Source organism: Copadichromis virginalis, linkage group LG23, assembly GCF_057382275.1.
Source record: "Copadichromis virginalis isolate Kocher_CV1m ecotype Utaka linkage group LG23, C_Virginalis_male_GT1.1, whole genome shotgun sequence".
NCBI classification, from domain to species: Eukaryota; Metazoa; Chordata; class Actinopteri; order Cichliformes; family Cichlidae; genus Copadichromis; species Copadichromis virginalis.
Genome location: NC_140639.1, coordinates 43653235 through 43672896, shown reverse-complemented (window position 1 = coordinate 43672896; position 19662 = coordinate 43653235). Strand labels below are relative to the sequence as shown.

Sequence of the window (19662 nt, the reverse complement as noted above, 5' to 3'; positions counted from 1 at the left end):
ACTGAGCGCATACATGCCTAATATGGCACAGACACGGAACAGAAGCCACACCCACAAACCATCTTTTATGAGGGGCAGCCAATCGGAAGAGAGTTACCTTAAAGGGATAGTTCATGGAGCTTAAACATGAATTGCTGTACAGATAATAAAAAAGATAGATAATTCTGAATAATGCAATGCTACTTTATTACAGGCATGTGCTCAAAAATGTGCATAATAGGTGCCCTTTAAATGCAGCCTGGTACAATTAGCAGTGAAAATGAAGGGCTCAAAATATTCTTTTGATGAAAAATACAGTAAAAGTACAGTTTAGTAAAAACATATCTTTTCTACCTTTATTGCCTGTTCTCAAAGCTATCAGGTAATGGATTTTGCAAACCATCATTATCCACTAAGAAAACTTAATCAGATGAAGAAAACCAGGGAGACTTTTATCCATCATCAATTTAAGGCTACAATGACTTGCACCTATTTTCCCATTGCCACGTTTTACCTCTGCGAGACCGTTTTGTTCATCGCCCATGACAAATTTACTTCAAAGGAAGCCTCCATCGTGACCCATTTTCTCTTCCACCAACAGCCGAGCTTTTGCCCAATAAGGCACAAAGCGGGAATTTTCCCATGAGCCCCCCTTGCATCCAAAGCTGGTAAGGCGAACGAAAGGTACCGAGGCGGCCACATGAGGCGGAATTGGAGGCAATCACTTGGAGTGCTGCTAACATAATACACTGAAGATGATACGAAGAGAGATTATGTACTGACTCATTAGAGATGAACAAACACAAGCTGCATCAGTGTTGCACAAAATAACCAAGATAGATGTGATGAGTGTGAATACAATGAAAAGGCATAGGATTGGAGAGAAAGAAACACAGCGGACACGGCTTTTATACCAAGTGAATCACTTTCTTTTTCATATACAGATGTGATAAATGACTCATCCTTTTCTATCTTCTATCCTTCCTGATAAAAACTCAAGGTCCATTCACAAAAGGGCCAGGAAAGTAAAAAGACCTAATTGAAATATTGCATATTGAACAGTGCTTGGTAGGGATGTCACCAGAACTGATATTTCCAGTAGCTTTCTATACCACAATTCTGAAAACAAGAGGGCACTTTCCTGATACCATGGGTAATATAGGAGGCAATTATACAGAGTGGGATTTTTACTAAGATAATAATAATTGGTACTAAAAATTAGATATTCATTTGCAAAGCTGTTTATACCAACAATGACATCTTTCCCTCCTCCTCCTGCAGACACACGACTTCACACAGCAGCTACAGACAGACTTGCACACAGTCCCTCTTATCCCTAGCCCCTCCCACCACCAGCAGCTGAACTCTTGAACAGCAGCAGAACAAACTTGCTAAAGCAACTTAAAGACCGACACCCCTGTCTTTGTGAGAAATTTCTAGGGGCCTGTAAATCTCCTGTTTCAGCAACGACGAAACTGTTATCATTAATATTGACCAAGCTGGTGTTAACATTACCATTTAACTATTAGCTCTCTGGCAAGTCATGATCAGGATAGGGGCTAGCAGCTATGGCTAGTGTTAACATTATTGTTGGAGCTAGGCAGTCCTGCCCATCTGAAATGATAACGGACAGCGTTAATTTAACAGGCAGAAATGTGTTATGGTCTGTAAGAGCAACTAGACAAAAACAGTGGCGGTCAATAACAACAAACTTAACAACTATTTTATCAGCTATGATCATACTGCCAACTCAAAACCTTAATGTAGAACATGAAAAAAGCTAATTATATTTAACATTAATTGCCTGATAGATACTGAAGAAAAAAGAACAGAGCAAAAGCAAAGTGGTAATATGTAGAAGTAACTCCTCAATAAAAAATATTGTATCCAAGAGAAACAATGTGGTGCATATTCATAGAGGAAGAGCAGAATATCCCCAGCAACAGCAAGGCGACATTTACCAAGTATTACACTACAAATTAAGAAACTACCATTGGGGTTGTTACCTAATAATATCTGACTCTAAAACTTTCATCCTACATGGACAAAATAAGCACATCACTCCAAAAAACCAAAGCTAAAGTAAAGTAGAACAGGACCTACTTTGAAGCGCCAACTGGCTAATCTAGAAATCTGAAGCAATGCCATTGTGTAGCGCAAGCTAGTGCGACACTGTATCCTCATAAAACAAGCGATCACTGTAGGGAATGAAACGAGATTTCTTACCTATTGCCATTTCTATGATGCTCATTTGGCTCTCTGAAGGGAAAAGGATTTTTGGCGGCTTGTCTGTCAGGGGAGCTGTGAAAACACAAACAGAAAGAAAGAGAGAGCGCATTAAATTCCACATCTTTTCTCCTCGGTGGACTGTGGGAGTATGATTTATTCATTAAAGACCACAATAAAAGCGTCCTTTAAATGGGAGCAAACACATGGAAATATATATATTTAAATAGTGGACAGAAGAAGAAGGAGAAGAAGGATGAATTACCCAGTCAAAGCTTTAAATATCAGTGTGCATGCTTTCAAAGCAGAAGCTACTTCAGTACTAATGCCACTCATTCTTTGAGTAAGTCACGATACGGTGCCAACACGGAATACATTACAAGCTGTTTTGTATATACAGGGGCTGTGCAGCTACTCAACCATTTCCAAAAACATCGTGTAATGTCAGGTAAAAAAACAAAACAAAAACATTTGCAGCTGCAGTGGGCACGGGAAGGTCGAGAGCTGCAGGAAGAGATGCTGTCCTTTCAGCTGTGTACAGCTCATAATGACTGCAACACGGGAGTTTCACAAATGCTTACAGTACAGCAACAGCGGTAATATTAAAATTAACCTAAGAAAAACAAAACCGCCCGAGACCAGCAATGAGATATAAATGATCAATATGTCAGCCACGAGCACGTTGCTGATTTAAAAGCCTATCACATTTGACACGAGAACAGCCTTCGGTCCCAACTCCCTTCGAAATGCACCAACTCCAATTAGACAGCTGCTGAGTAACAAAAGACGTGCACTTAGAGGCTCCTCATTATAATGATTCCCTAATTGGTTCTAGTCTTCAAAGTGGCATCGGAGAGGTTTTCTATCTTTGCACGCTTGGAAATACTCGGAGGGTTGAGGCTTTTTTTTCTTTTTCCATACAAATGAGTTGCGGTTTGACTGCAGCAGCGATCGTTGAGGTGAACCTGGGAAAAATGAGCCTGGGTTTAGAGAGTCGATCGACAAGATGGAGGCGAGTTTTTTGGAAATTTAAACTGAGCTGAAATCCCACGTAATATAATTCAGCACAACGCGAGATGGTATCATAAAATGTGTTATCCCAACAACCGATCCTTCGTGGGCACTCAGATCTTCATTTGGCCTCTGTGTAGAGCAGCAAATAGCAGCTGGGAGCTTTATGATGCAACTCAAAACCCTTTGAAAATGATTTCTCACTGATGCTGCAGGCAAGATTCTGTCTTGACGAGGCCAGTAAAACACATTATAAAAATTATACTATTTTGGTCGAAGTATTTGGCTCGTTTTTCAAGAAAAGGATAGTTTTACATCACCCATTTTAGCAGGTGATGTAACTGGTACTTATATCACTTGGTACATGGAAGTTTCTTATTAGTATCTATAGCTTTGTAACAAATAGTGCTTACACTTTATTTTAAGGAGCTTGTGGTCAACAGATGTTGCTAATTAGCATCCACAGTGGTAGCGCATTCCTCCTTTGGCTGTCACTATGAAGTACTTATTTGTAATTTCTGCCTTATTCTGTTATTAAGTAACAGATTTTAATTTTATTAAGGCTTAACGTTAGATTGACCCTGACACAGGGGCTGTAGCTGGCAGCTGTCTGCGTCACTACGTGTTTTTCTGTGTAATCTGACAAATAACATGAATTTTATGTGAACAAACTGACCCTTGAATAAGTCTGCACTCTGGTTTTGGTGAGTGAGGTTTAACTACTTAATTTCTGTTACTTTGGACTAATTAACAGGTCTGTGCTACGCAGCCTTGCTGTATATGCTAACACTATCAAATGTCATGATTTTGACATTTTCTATAACACTCACATCTACTTTCTCCATTTGTTTGTTTTTCCTCTAATTTACTACATGTGTTCAGTTAATGACTTTACTATTACCAGATCATCTATAATCTCCTAATGTTAACCTTTACAGCAATCTCTTGTGGTCCTAGTGATTCTTTTCTCTTCCTAGTTTCCATTTCTTTCCATTTTTTCTTCATGAAAGACTCTGTCAGTTTTATTTTCTACCACATGCTAACCTAGTTTGGATAGCTTCTGTCTGCATGACCAAAGTCTGGATTTAAAGTTTTAGATTTTGGATTGGTCACTGTCCAGCACCTGCACAATGATTGTTTTTTTTTTGTCTCAAACTATTACATCAATAAAAAGGAATTAGGAAGTCATTGACCCCAAACTCTAGGTGGCTGTGTAGTGTAGTAGCTTGGTGAAGCAGAATAGAATAAGTGGCTTATAATGACCAAAAAAGAGATAATGTTCTGTGATGATTCATGCTATTACGTAAGCCATTATTTCTAATAGTGAACATGTGCACAATAATATAAAATGTCAGCAGACAATATGCAGATTTACAGTTGCAGTGAAAGTTACAAAGGTCACTCAAATAATTACAAAATGTTGCCTCCTGTTCTGCCACATCTATGGATTTGTTTGTTTAGGCCTTACTAACACAGGCCCAGAGACCCCGCAGCTGTTACGGAAAAATATGTATTCCCTGACAAGTTGATGAGTGGTTGCTGGAGGTTGCAGACAGTGGCTGGATGAAAAATATTATGAGATACTGCAAAAATATCTTATTGCTTTGGTCACTAGTAGATTGCCGCTGTCGCCACAGTATGTATAGAAGACTCCAACTTGTCTGCAAACACTGGCCAACTAGTTAGGAAGTGGAAACCGAGACAATTTGCCTTCAAAGCAAAAGTTGCCCTTTTCAGGGTAGGACGACTTTTCTTTTTGAAGGAAAACATTCTCTAGTGTTTGCCGCTCTTTTTTAAATTTCACTACCGCTCAGGTGTCAGAGGCAAGTGTCTTCCATGCAAACTATTATTGATTGTAGCCATCTCCTCATGACCTAAGTAATCATAACACAGTTTGTGATGCAGCACCATCTTTCATCGATTTCACGTAACCAATACTAGCAAGTTCCAGTAACCACTTGCCAAAAGGTTGGCAATAAACATTTTCCCCTGGTGACCAGATATTGTGGGTCACTAACTGATCCTCTAAGCCTGTAGTGACTGACGCCTCACCGAGTTTATCGGGTTAAGTTGGGTTGGTTATAAAATGTCTCCTGTGCTGAAGCCTCATAACTTGTTGCCCTATTCATCCATCCCTGCCTCCTCCCTAAGAGGTTTTTCAGCTCTAGAAAATAAATACACTACTTAGAAAAGCATCTACAAGGATAGTAGATGTTCTTGCCCAGTAAAGTGTGCACTTTCAACGAAAAAGCAAAAATGACTTGATTGACTCATTTTATTTTTTTATATAGTCGATTTAATCTGAAGAGGATGGCTGGACTCTCGGGAGAAAAACATTTTGAAAGCATCATTTTAGAAGGAAAAAAAGGAATAAGAGTTCCAATGTCACAACAACTGACCGACAAAACCATACTGTGGCCTTAAAAAAAAGAAACGCTCATGCAATGAGTAGCAATATGAAAGCAGGAAAATGCCTCGGAGGTCATTAATTACTGTAAAAAAAAAAGGTCCGCAGCAAATTATGCCTGTGCCAGGCATATTTCAATGCTGTATAAAAAAATTAAAAAAAACTCATTACCTTAATTACCTTTTTCTTGATGAAATATGCTTAGATTATTTTGTTTCATTATGACATGAAAAGAGAAGTGAGTTTTTTCCACTCCGATGGTTTGTCTTCTGTAAGACAATGCTGATTCTGAGGAGAGGAGATGGTGCATAGGAATGTATTTATAGAAACATGAAAAGAGAACTGAGCCGAGGATACAAACATCAAACATGGAGCCACAGCTCACTGCATATGCTGTTACTGTAAGGTGCATTTGTTGTGTAACTTCAGTTGTACACTGTAGTTTGTATATTAAAACCAAAACAATACTTTGTCATAATTACTCAAATCTATAAGATCCAATCAAACCCAAAGACCTGTTCTGTTGCGCTGCTGCATGAGCAATTTTGTGTCAAATTAATATTGCAAGCACTTCTTCTTTTCAGCTGCTGGAAATTTCATTGGCCGAGCTTTGCATTATGGAGAAGCAATCCTCGCTACTGCCTCCAGTAACACCTGGAGGTAGGAAACCATGATAGCTACTGAAGTTACACAATCGATTGCCAGGATGCGAAAATTGAAAATGTAGCACAGGGTTGGAAAAATCTGAAAGCTTTAAGAGTCCTGCTGGCACCAGCACCAGGAATACCAAAAATGTTTTCCCTGTGGCGTTCATACAGCTGTACACAGCAAAAAAAGTGCGAGAATTAATTTCTAATCATTATTTTAAAGTCAAGAAAATGTGCTCTCTACAGCCAATTAGCTTCTGAATATGTTTGTTCAAATATTCTCAAGGTCTACATACTTCTGGAAATATCTGCGTATATACTGACTTGGGGTTTTCTAACTAGGGACCAAACTCAAAACTTGATTTTATTTGAAAGATCATATCAATCTTCGAATATTACTGTACAGTATTGTGCACCTTGGCCACCACTCTTTTCTTTACATTTGGTTTCCAAGGAATTCAGATGGTCTCGAGGAAACTTTTTTTGGACACTGGCTTCTCTTCCTTGTACCTGACCATTTTCAGAGGAATATTGTTGTTCTTTGTTTGGTTTCAAAGTCACTTAACACTGAATCATTCATGAATACAAACAGTACCTAACTCAAAGATAAACCAGCGTGTGTCGACAGATACAACTTTTTCCATTTCTTTATCTGAATCTATGAAAAATGCAAAAGACAACACATTTTGACAGCATGCAGTATATCCTTAATAAAAAACCCAAAAGGTTAGAGGCCTATAAAATTATCTACAAGAGATGAACAGTGTCTGAAAGTAACATCCTTCAGAAATAAGATCCAGCAAAGACCTGACGCAGGACCTGAGAGATACACCTTCATTTGATCTACTGTTCACTGAAGCCTCATCGGAAATGGTTTCAGTGGAAGGGTGGCTGTCAAGAAGCCATTTTTAAGGAAGGGAAACGAGATATGCCAGATTACAGACTTATTAACACTTTCATTTTGTATGTAATTTTACCATTTCACTACTTTTTAGCCGAGGAAGTTTCCTTTGACCTTTGCAGCTTTGAACTTCATGATTACTGGGCAAACAGGATTAGTCCACTCAGTCTCAGTTAAAGGGGCATGACACGTTGTTCACTCACTCAACTTGCGCTTAAGTGGTTTGACTTTTTTTCTTTTTTTTTTAAACGCAGAAAAGTCATGCTTAAATTCAAATGTGAAGGCTAGTTTTGATTTGCTGTTTGCACCGAACGAGTTCAAGGTGAAATCCCAAACCTGGAAGGCAATCAAAGTGCTGATGTAATTTTTAACAAGCTCAGAGAACACGGGGTTGATTCTTGGCAAAAGCGGAACCATTTCGAAGCTAAAGTTAACAAAGTAGGAGAAGGCTCTTTAACTGTAGTAGAAATACTGCCCTTCACTGAAATCAAGGGCACGCTGCTACTGATATGCTGTTCGTCAGTGGGATCCCAACATGCTGGAAGGCATGCAAACGCGCATTCACACACAGACACACAAAGTTGAGATGCATTAGTGAAGCTGGCTGGTCTTCAAATACAAAACCATAATTCTGTGGTGGGTTATTATGAGTGGGAGTGGGCAGGCTTTTCACCGGGGGGCTAGAAATACATCCAGGCTGACCTGTTTCCCTGCACACAAACAGATATATTATAAGCACATTACACACAGTCGCACACAGCCATCCGTGCACACATCGACACTAAAAAGCTTGATGCTGGCATTAGCTGAGGAGAAAATGGGTAACCCTTCCTTTTACAGTCCCCTAAATACAAAGACTTATCACGTTCATATAAAGTAAATTATAGTGTTTTGTGAGGTAGAAAAAGCAGGTGAGTGCAGAAAAACTACACCTGAAATACCCTTTATGGGAGAATATGGCCACAAACTGCACAAAAATAAGTAATTTATTGGAGCATATTATCCAACTGTCTCACATTACAGTACTATGCAAGTCTTAAGCCAAAGAGGAGACTTCATATTTTAAAAGTGGTCTTGAGCAACAGGCATTCTGAAGGTCCAGAGAACCAGAGAAATGTTTTTGTTTGTTTGTTAAACAACTGCACACTGACTTATGGGTTATTTAAGCATAAAAAATAAACTTAACTTAAGGAATGAACAACCATCTACACATAACACATCATATCTTCTTGTTTCTTTAGATGAATCTATGAAAAAAACCAAAAATAACACAGTTTGACAGACTTAAAATAATATTTTCACACCAACAACTGGATTCCTAAAGAGCTATCACTTGAAAACATGTCTGCATGGCACACAGTGTCCTTGTATAATTAGAGGAAACTGGACAAATGGAGGATAAAAGATGAAATGACAGGACTAAAAATCTCTGTCTGAAGTAAAAAAAAATAAAATCTAACAAAGAACTGACACGGACCTGAGAAATTTATCTGAGTTGATCCATCTACTGTTTACCAAAATCTAATTAGAAATAGTCTGATTAGAAGCGAGGACATCAGGCAGAAAGAGTTCAGGCCAAATTACACAAGCACTGGACTGACAATCAGCAGCAACAGGTCTCATGGATGTTTGGTTAAAATCATGATCAATATGTATAAAGGAGGTCAGGTTGTTATGATTCTGGGCTCCATTTCAGCCAGTGGTGTCGGAGATCCTGTCAAAATTGATTTAATAATAAACCCAGAAAGGTACCAACAGATTGGTATCCACCATGCAAAGTGTATCTTAGGTAAAAACTTTTTCAGCATGACAATGTAGTAAAAACATATGAAAACCACACAGTGAACACTGTCAGTCATGGATCGGCCTCCCCAGAGCTCAGACCTCAACATTATTGAAGCAGTGCGGGATCATCTTGACGGAGAACAAAAGAAAAGGGAGTCGAACATCTAGAGAAGATCTTTGAATGTCCTTCAAGAAACCTGGAGAACTATTTCTGAAGACTACTTAAAGAAATGACAAGAAAACTTGCCAAAGAGCGTTTAGACTGTGTTGAAGAATAAAGGTGGTCACATCAAATATTGACTTTCAAGCTCCTTAGAATTGCTTCAATAAATCTCTGTGCTTATTACTCATTTACCTAGCAAAATACAAAAAAAAATGAGGGTTAGCACTAGACCACACGTGTCGAACTCCAGGCCTCGAGGGCCGGTGTCCTGCAGGTTTTAGATGTGTCCTTGATCCAACACAGCTTATTCAAATGGCTAAATTACCTCCTCAACATATCTTGAAGTTCTCTAGAGGCCTGGCAATAAACTAATCATTTGATGACCCAGGGTAATATCTAAAACCTGCAGGACACCGGCCCTCAACGCCTGGAGTTCGACACCAATGAACTAGACTTTTGCACAGCAGATTCATAAAATAAACCTTAAAGAGGTGATTTTTAAACAAATATGTTTGTTTGGCTCCTCAAGAGTTGTGGAACAAGCCAAATGCCATCAACCTTGGTTAACTACAGTTGTGCTTGATGGATAACAGAACCATCCATAATTCTTTTTAAAGAATTGGTTGCCTATTTTCCTAGAAAGTACCCAGTAGTATTCTATGTACTTAGCTACATATTACTTGCTTATTACCACCGGTAATTACCTAATATACTACAAATTATCATGTATTTATAGGGTATGTTGGGTTACCAAAAAGAAAAAGAAAATGCCTCAGAGGCCTTGTGATCTGCTCTCGCTATGATCACATGATGATGGATAGAGGGATGAAGTAATGAAACAGAAAAAAAAGACCTCGTTCTCTCCCATTAACTCCAGCATCACCTTTCTCCCTCCACCCGTCCATGCGTCGCTCGCTCTATGTCTTTGTAGCTCTGTCTGTCTGTTGTAATCACTCTCAGTGATGAGAGAGAGGGAAGATGAAATAGTGGGAGAGGAGGAGGGAGGAAGGGAGAGGGTTGTGGTCCTCTGTTCACACCTCATTAAAGACCACTTCAGCAGACATAGATTAAGAGGAGAAGCGTGTATGTGTGTGCATCTGTGTGTGTGTTTGTTTGTTAGCTTGAGATCGTTAAAGAAAAGATGCAGCGCGAGTTCCACATGAGAAAATAAATGAAAAAGCAACTTGAAAGGAAAACCTTGTTAGTCACACATGTAGAAAAGAAGAAGAAAAAAAGCTTCGCTATCTTGGAGTCTTTATATATCGTAAGCTCGAAGCCTCTCATGTTTCCTCTCAGGTTTCTTCAGATCAGACACAACTAGACTGATGCAAAGATGGTGCATGGAGGCATTTTTAATGTCAATAACAATCGCTGACTTCAAAAGACAGTAGGGTAATGAAATGCTAATGTATTTATGCATTAAGATATTTTAATTATTGTGAATTATGCTGAGTTTTAATAATTATTATTACCTGCACACATTTTTGGTAATGATAGAAGTTGCTGGACAGTTTTTATTTTTAACCCGCCACTTGACAAGCTGCCAACACTATGATGCTACCATGATAAGAGCGGCTGCGTAAATGCTAAATTGGCCATTTGACTACTAAATCAAATTGAAGGACTTTTTATAACTTAATAGATTAATGACATTAAATGATTTACTTACTGCCAAATCATCGCTATATTAAAAGATGACAGCAGCAGGCCGAGCGTCAAAGTATGTCCTTTTTTTAAACAGAATCTGACATTTCAAAATCAATGTGTGAACCAGCTCAGCTGACACTGATACATTAGCAGATATGTCATTAAAGTGCAGACTGATGGAATTTAAAGTGTTGGATAGGTTGGCAAGAACGTCTTCAAACTGGACTGAAGCCGAAGGGAACTCTGCAGCACTGGGAAGGAGAATAAATTTGTCAGCAGTTGTCAGCGGCTGTTAAAGCTTTGAAAAGGTAACTGACTTCCTCAGGGCAGATGGCATGCATGGTGCGAGATTCTAGACAACCATGAGAGAGAAGTCTCCCTAAGTCACTTTGTCAAAAATTGTTTATGCTAGTAAATGATATCAAACATGAAAACAGTATTTGCTTGTAAACTGCTGGACTTAAACAGTACTTATTGCACATTGGCCACTTTGCTAGGTAGAACTGCTCAAAGCAAATATCTAATCAGCCAATCACATGGCAGCAACTAAACGCACTTAGAGATGTAGACTTGGTCACAACAAACTGTAGAAGTTGAGGTGATTGCACAATAATATTGAATGTTAAAGCAGGTGGGCTACAGCAGCAGATGGCCGCATCAGGTGGCAATCAATTTTATTTATACAGCACCAAATCACAACAACAGTTACCTCAAGGCGCTTTATACTGTAAAGTAGACCCTAGAATAATACATACAGGGAAAAACCCCAAAATCTAATGACCTCCTATGAGCAAGCCCTTTGGCGACAGTGGGAAGGGAAAACTCCCTTTTAACAGGAAGAAACCTCCAGCAGAACCGGGCTCAGGGAGGGGCGGAGCCATCTACTGCAACATTTTGGGGTGAGAGAAGGAAGACAGGATAAAAGACATGCTGTGAAAGAGAGCCAGAGATTAACAGAAAATAAACGCTATAATTCACATGGGCTCACCAAAGTTAGACAATAGAACATTAACTGGTCTGAGGAGTTGATTTCATTTGCGGTGTTAGGAGGGTAGGGTCAGAATTCGGTATAAACAACAAATGAAAACTGTTCCAGTTACTGCTGGTGGTGTAATGGTGTGGAGCATATTTCCTTGGCACACTTTGGACTCATTTAAATCCCATAGACTACATAAGTGTTGTTGCTGACCATGTCCGTCCCTTTATGACCACCTTCTGATGGCTGCTTCCAGCAAGACAACACACCATGTCACGAAGCTCCAATATTTAACTGGTTTCTTAAGCATAACCAAAACCAACCCAGTACTAACAAGGTGAATCTAATTAAGTGTCCAGCGTGTGGGAATTTCATTGGCTGTCATCAAGTACTTGGTAGGTTTTATTGTGTAGTTTTCATTTTCATGGATGAATAAACAGGTTAATAGACTAGAAAAGGCTACTGTAAATTCTTACTGTGAGCTCAACTGAAGGAAAGGTGTTTCCATCACCACACAAAAGAACAAAAAAAACTGCTACAATTTTCCTTCATCACAGAGATTTCACGAAAAGCGCTGACGGTACAAAATGTGACTCGTCAGATATAGTGTACGGTGCTCAGCGGGAGTGAAGACGGTGCGTTGCCTGTGATGTTGTTGTGTGGGAGTCAGATTATATAGTTCAGGCAAAATGATTTTTTATTTTAACGGGAGGACTTAGCAGCTGTTGCCCTGAAACATCTGGCTCAGGGCTGCAGGTTAAATAGAGCAGAGTCAGGATGGATGCACTTACTGACGATTATGTTTAACCGCAACAAGAGGAAAACAACGAACTATGACTAATATATTAGAACAATTGATCTTCACAGCCACAATTTGCAACTTTATGAAAATTAAGTGGCATTATTTTATAGAATTACAAAACTGTGAATTGAGACTTTCTAACAAAAGATATCTGCTTCTGTCTTCAATCAAAAACTGTAGTTTCAATAACAGAGCAGGAACCTTTAGATAGACCTGTGCAGCGTGTGCCCCATCTCTCAGCCAATAGCAGCTCACACTGCACGCTTATCCAGTTTATCTCATAATGGCCTGAAGTGGATAAGCAGTAACTGGATGAATTTGTAGGTTCAAAATCGTTTTATTTTGTTTACGACGGGCTATTTGACAGATTGATGAGCAAAAGTGGACAATTTCTGAACTACAATACAATGAACTTTATCGCAATCAGCTTTACAAAAAGTGACAAGGACTGACAAGTTGTACAAATCGATCTGGACTGCAAAATTAGAAATGACAAAAAGTATTGCAGGGAGTGGATATATTAGTAAAGACATCTTTGAATAACATGAGTTGGTAGAATTTAAGGAGTCAGTTTTCTACTGAGACCACGATGATGCCAAATTCTACCTCTCTTTTGCGGCTCTCTACAGTAATCATTTAAATGACCAGTGTAGTTGTGGGATTGCTACTAATTGGAAAGTAGGTGGCTTGATCCCCAGCTCGCCTAATCCGCAGGTCGAAATGTCCTTGACCGAGACACCCTGAGCTGCCCCAATGCATCCATCCAGATACGGATATCAGCGAATTAGTTATAAGGAACAGACTATTACTCGCCAAAACTGGTTCTTGAATGGGCTTTTAGTATAATTAATGGCATGCTATGCATCAGATAATTGTACAAAGACCACAACCATGACATTGAGGTCCAGTTTGACGAATTAAATTAGTTTCGACTTAGGGTTAGCCTAACCTCTACTAGCCAGGGTCTAGTCTAACTCTAACTCCAAAGCTTAGCAGATAATGACAACCTAAAGCTGTCTGTATAGTTAGTAATGCCCCTTGTAATACAATCACTAAGCCTCAATAAAAATAGCTAACAGTATCTGTGAGTACCTGAACTGAGGTAGGCATTGAGTTGTTGTTAACTGCACCCTTCTGCAAATCTGTTTATTTGTGCTATATATTTGGGAGTTTTAACATAGAAGCCTCTCAGTAATACTGCACTCCTAACATGTGCCTGTAAACAAGGCAGGATGCAGCCATGGTTTTGTTGCTACTCTGTCCAATTACAAATACACCTCAGCACCGTGTTTTCGACTCCTCACCTATCAAATTGTGGCGATGGTGTTCTCACTGTGGCTTCAAATTACTGTTCTTAGCTGACAGGTGTTCCTGTTCTTATCGGCCGATCGATGTTCTTCAGCACATCACCCCCTCGCTGTGCTTTCATGTTTTCATGTCCGGCTTTCGCCTCTGACTTTGTTCATTAATATCACATAGTAAAGTCCTATACGTTTTATTGATGGAAAGCATCACACAGGCAGTCGTGCACCCGCAACTTCTGCCGCCGACAAATCATATCGCGCAGATCAGATGGTGACTCGCTCATTCTTAATATGCAGTTTGAAAAGTAGCTGAACCTCGGCGTTCCTTGTCGAGTTGCAGCCACTTGTTATGATGGATATTTTTGAGGTGCAGAAGATAAATCTCCTATCTGAAAGAAGATGCTGCTTGTTAAAAATAAGCTAGATGCTCCGGGAGAGTCCCCGAGCTGAAATGGTGATCTCTGAAAGCAGTGAAAAATAAAATAAACCATTCGAGAGAGGGGGGAGAAAAAAGAGCTCTAAAGAAATGACACTGCCATACTCTCCAAGGGTACTTGTTGAAAAATACCAATATAACAACCCTGCAGGAACAGAATATAATAAGGGTATATTTCCTTATTGAAAAAGGTGTTATTTTAGAAGATCCATCAAAACAATTGAATATGAGAGGGCTCACAGGATGGGACAATACATTCAGGGGAAATCACATAAATCACATAACTGCAGGCATTGGGAATAGCTGGAGTGAATTCACTCTCCGGTGAACGCTCTGAAAAAGAAGGACACTCCACATAATTACTCACAATGGCCATATATGTTACACACTGAGAGCTTTGCAATAATGAAACCTCTGCTTGAATCTGATGCGGGCTGATGGTAGACATCTGCAATGCCGAAGATGAGAAACTGTGCGCACACAGATCACGTGTGACTGATCACATGCAAACTAAAAAACAGATTTGACTGTTAATTAGCAAAGCCTGTACTCATCGCTCACCTGTTTCCTCAGCAGGGGCCACCAGCTTCAGATATGTGTTATTCATTTGATGATAAGGATAAGAGTGGGAGGTGGGAGAGGAAGGAAGACAGGAGGAGGTGATGCTGCAGGCCGCCTGGCCTAAAATATCCCAGAGGGGAGGAGTTGAAGGTGAGTCAGAGACGAAGGAGAAGTGGTAGTGGGAAAGCAAGAGTTGGAAGAAAGCTAGAAAAATCCAAACTAAGCATGCAAAGACGCCTTGCTGTTTCGCCAACGGCGAGGCGTGCGTTTGTGTGCAGAGAGCACTTTGGGTGAAGATGCTTAGCGATGGAGGCTGATGGAGGAAGGCAGGTGGGGTTAACATGTGAACCTGCGTCTAGCTTGCTGACAGCTTCGTAGCTGATCAACCCGCTTACCCTAAATCTCAAAATGTCTTAGTAGGTTGAGTAGAGATGACAGTTAACTAGTTACAGTCAGTTTGATGCAGTTGGCTTGATTCTGCAATATCAAATCCAAACTCTGACAAATATTTGGAGACATTTTATATTTGCAGTGAAAAGTTGTACAAAACACTGATTATTCTTTATTAAAAACCGAACTGATACAGGGAAGCACTGTTCATGAAGCTAGCAGGGCATACAATAAGATAAATGTGAGGAATCTACAAGGTTTCATGCTTTTAAAATGATTTCCTGAAAATAATTCTGCAGCACTGGATCAGACAATCTGATGTTCTGTAATAAGACTATAAAGCTATTCAACTGGCAATCCAGAAAGAGCCTCTTCCAATGCTGTTCATTGTGATTTGTCAAGCCAAACAAGGTAAAAATATTATACAGTATGTCTGGAGCTGTTATGACTAGGGATGGGTATCGTTTAGGTTTTATCCGATACCGGTGCCAAATCGGTACTTTTGAAACGGTGCCGGTGCTTAAACGGTGCTCGAACCGGTGCTTAAAGAATGGAGAACACAAACTTTGTCCAAAAACCTCTCATGTTCAGCTGTTTTTTTTTTTTGTAAAAAGATAACAATGTTAGCCTTTTCTGCAGCTATGGGGCATATATGGTATCACTCTTGGCTGGAAGCAGTGCTTAAACAATGGAAAAAAAACACAAACTTTGTCCAAAAACCTCTCATGTTTAACTGTTTCCTACTTTTTCTTTGGTCATTTTAGCCTTTTTGTCCAGGGTGAAGGGAGTATCTGCCATCAAACAAGAGGACAGCCGCATGTAGCTATGATGATGTTTGCTAGTTCACCTTACATGCATTAATGTAATAACGTGGTTAGCCTACTCAACGTAAATTACACTCGAACAACATTAAGCGACTCACGCAGAGAAGAACGGCTGCTGCTGCATCATCATCCTCATCATTTCTGCTACACTGGCAGGGCTAGGGGCCAGGACTCTATTCTTCGGGTTTTTGGGGGATGTTGCTCCGGGTCCGATAACTGGCAACCCACCCAACGTGCACAGTGTGAGGTCTCGCAGCAAGCTATCAAATACGGCGCATTTCTCGGCTTTTAAAAAAAAACGCTATGCGTCGCCAGGTGTTTCATCGGATTCGAGGTGTTACCTCCTTTGACAGTATCACAGTATCAGCTTAAAGCACTTGTTGCTGCTGAGTTTGCATATTTTGCTGTGAAGTACAACCAGACTTTTGACCGCTTCGCCTTGGACATTTTTAATCTGTAGCTCTGCTCTAACTGAACGTACGTACCTGGCCCCGCCTACTATCCTGGGAAACGTAAAATGATTGGCTAGAATCTAAAGTGTATCACAGCTCAGGAAAAAAAAGCACCGAAATAAAGCACCGAAATTGGGCTGCTTTTCGGTCTGGTTACTACCGTTGGACACCGGTACCCATCCCTAGTTATGACCAGAGATGGGCAGTACCGCGTTACTGTAATCTGATTACTTTTTTCAGGTAACGAGTAAAGTAAGGGATTACTATTGCAAAAACGGTAATTAGATTACCCCGTAGGAACGCTGCGTTACTGCGTTACTAAAACCGAGATTTTTTTGCGAGAATGTCTCATGACAGTGACGTAAGTGAGTGCGACGGTCGTGACAACAGCTGTGTGCAGATCAACAGTGGATCATATATCGAGTACGGGAGAGAGTATGAGCGTGCAGCGTTTAAAGCGTGGAAGTACTGACCTTACTTTAAGTTTGATTCCATAAAAAGTGACAAAAACATTAGTGTCCATTGTGTGTGGGAAGAAAACTTCTTTTTACAGCGAAAAACCCCTAAACTTCCAAGCAAGCACCGAGTGCGACATAATGGGAAACTCACAGAGAAACTCGCGGATTCTTCCACTGACCGCTGCGGCACACCTGCACCAGGGTATACCTCCGCCTACCCAACTCCTGCTTTACAGGTGAAAATAGAGCAACAGGACCGCTGAGTCTTTGACTTTATTTATTTTCTGCTGTGTTTTACTTGCATCTATTTGAAAGACTGAGTGTAAACACACACAAAAAATATATTTTATGTGCTGGAATGTGCAGAAAATAGGTTTAAATGGGTTTAAAAAAAATTTCTTCCAGTCAGAGAATGTTGCATGTAATTACATTTTTGCTTGATGCATAAAGTTAGAAGATTAAAACTAATAAAACAAGTTTTAAAAAGAGACTTTTCCATTTGATTACATTTTGTATGATGGATTATGCAGAAAAAGTAGAATTGGGCTGAAAGATCTATCGCTTTATTACCTATTCAGGTTGTAAATCGTGTTTTTAAAAAGTAACTAAGTAACTAAGTAATTAATTACTTTTGAAAATAAGTAATCAGTAAATTAACAGGATTACTTTTTGGGGGAAGTAATCAGTAATTAGTTACTGATTACTTTTTTCAAGTAACTTGACCAACACTGGTTATGACACACATACAGTACTGTGCGAAAGTCTTGAGCCACCTCTTGTTTCTTTACACTCTGTTCAAAAAATTAGAAATACAGAGTTTGTATAATTCTGATGACCTGGAAAGTCAATATATTGGGTATGACCACCCAACACCCAATTCTTCAACACAGACTGAACTCTCTTAGCTTTCTTGTCTTGTCTTTATGCCGTCTTCAGGAATAGTTCTCCAGGTTTCTTGCAGGACATTCAAAGCTCTTCTTTGGATGTTGTTGCCTTTTGTTCTGTTCTCAAATCAAGATGATCCCACACTGCTTCAATAATGTCAATAATGAAGCTGCTGCCAATCAGATACCTTCCAGATGATACTTCATGTTGGATCAAAATCTAATATTACTTTCTTGCCTTTTTTTCAATCAATCAATTCATGTGTTTTACAGATGGCTGTAGTAACTCACTGTTGTACCCTTTTCTGACCTCTTCTGCATATACCGAAGAGCCAAAACTTTTAAATTTGGATTCATTACTTGCCAATGATTTTCAGTGAAGTTCTTGTGTAATTTTTCATACCTCAGCCTTTTCTCCCCGTTTCCCTTCAAGAATGGCTTCTTGACAGCCACCCTTCGACTGAGACCATTTTTGATGAGGCTTCAGTGAACAGTGGATGATCAACTGAACCTCTCAGGTCCTGTGTCAGGTCTTTGGTTGACTTTGTTCGTGTTTTTTAAGGACCTGACTTCTCTCGGGCCTTGAGCCACACCGCATTTATATTTTGCTTCCAATACTTTGTTATCATTTTGCCACTTGCCAAAAGAAAATGAAATGATCAGGTACAAAAGCTTGACTGAAAATGAGTAGAAAAGCAGCAATGAAAAGTTCAGAAATGCAGTTGAGAAAGTTCAGAAAAGTTCTGAATGTAAAACAGTCAGAAAGTCTAAAGAACTATTAAAAATGCTAACACAGTCCGGCTTCTTGGAACCAAAATACATATAAATAAGGTGAGGCTCAAGAGTTTTCCACAGCACTATACATAGTCAGTCTAAGGGTTATGTATAACACACAAACAAGATTTTTAAAAGTTTTTGTATTTATAATAGATTTTTGTGCTTAAAATACCTGAAAATGGTAATTGGTTAGTCACTGAAAAGTAATTACATAGAGCTATTAATTATACACTAGCAAAATATATTGCTTAATTAATTATCAGTGTGGAGAAAAAAACCACACTGAGTCAAGTGCTGGTGGCTATACTTGCAGGCATTAAACTACTTTTTTACATCACCATACTGTAACTGATAATGGCTGTGCAGTATAAGAATACCAGGTTTAAATATAATACTGCCAGCTGTTTAGCTGCCATAATCCTCTTACTTAGTGTTCCCACTGTAATCTCCATGAACAGGTTATAACTAACATATACATGCATGAATTCACCCGTGCAACCTGAAATGTCTTTTGTGAATCACACAAAGTCGAGCTTTGTCACTGCATGGTTATGGGAATGCTGCTGTAGCGCTAAATTCAATTCAGCTCAATTTCATTTTATTTATACAGCACCAAATAACAACAACAGTCGCCTTAAGGCGCTTTATGTTGTAAGGTAGTCCTGACAATAATACATCGAGAAACCCTCCCAACAATCAAATGACGCCCTATGAGCAAACACTTGGCGACAGTGGGAAGGAAAAACGCCCTTTTAACAGGAAACAAGTTTTTTACTTCCCACTCAATACTGGTTCGATTGGATTAGTCTTTATAGAAATCTCAGGTACACTAAAATAATTGCAATAACCATCAAACATCTTCTAAAATGATGATTTTACTTCACCTTTTACATTCCCATTAGTATCAGCACTATGATTTTATACTTCTATCTTAAAGATCTTGGTCTTTTCATTTGTGTAAAATATTTTGCCCAATAATTGTTTCTAAGTATTATGAAAAACTGTTGTGTCGGTGTATCTGCTACGCCTGCT

General features: G+C 39.4%; 1 protein-coding gene across 3 annotated transcripts in view; it reads right to left on the bottom strand.

The window, feature by feature from the left end:
* LOC146681677 (interleukin-1 receptor accessory protein-like 1-B) overlaps positions 1-19662 on the bottom strand; it is a 347610-nt gene that overhangs the window by 140747 nt on the left and 187201 nt on the right. For all 3 annotated transcript variants that reach the window (XR_014918021.1, XM_085448562.1, XM_085448563.1), the window contains exon 6: positions 2206-2280. Coding sequence is in view for 2 of the 3 variants with exons in the window: in XM_085448562.1 (XP_085304688.1) it covers positions 2206-2280 (75 nt within the window). In the remaining variant the exon portion in view is untranslated. The remainder of the gene's footprint in view (positions 1-2205; positions 2281-19662) is intronic.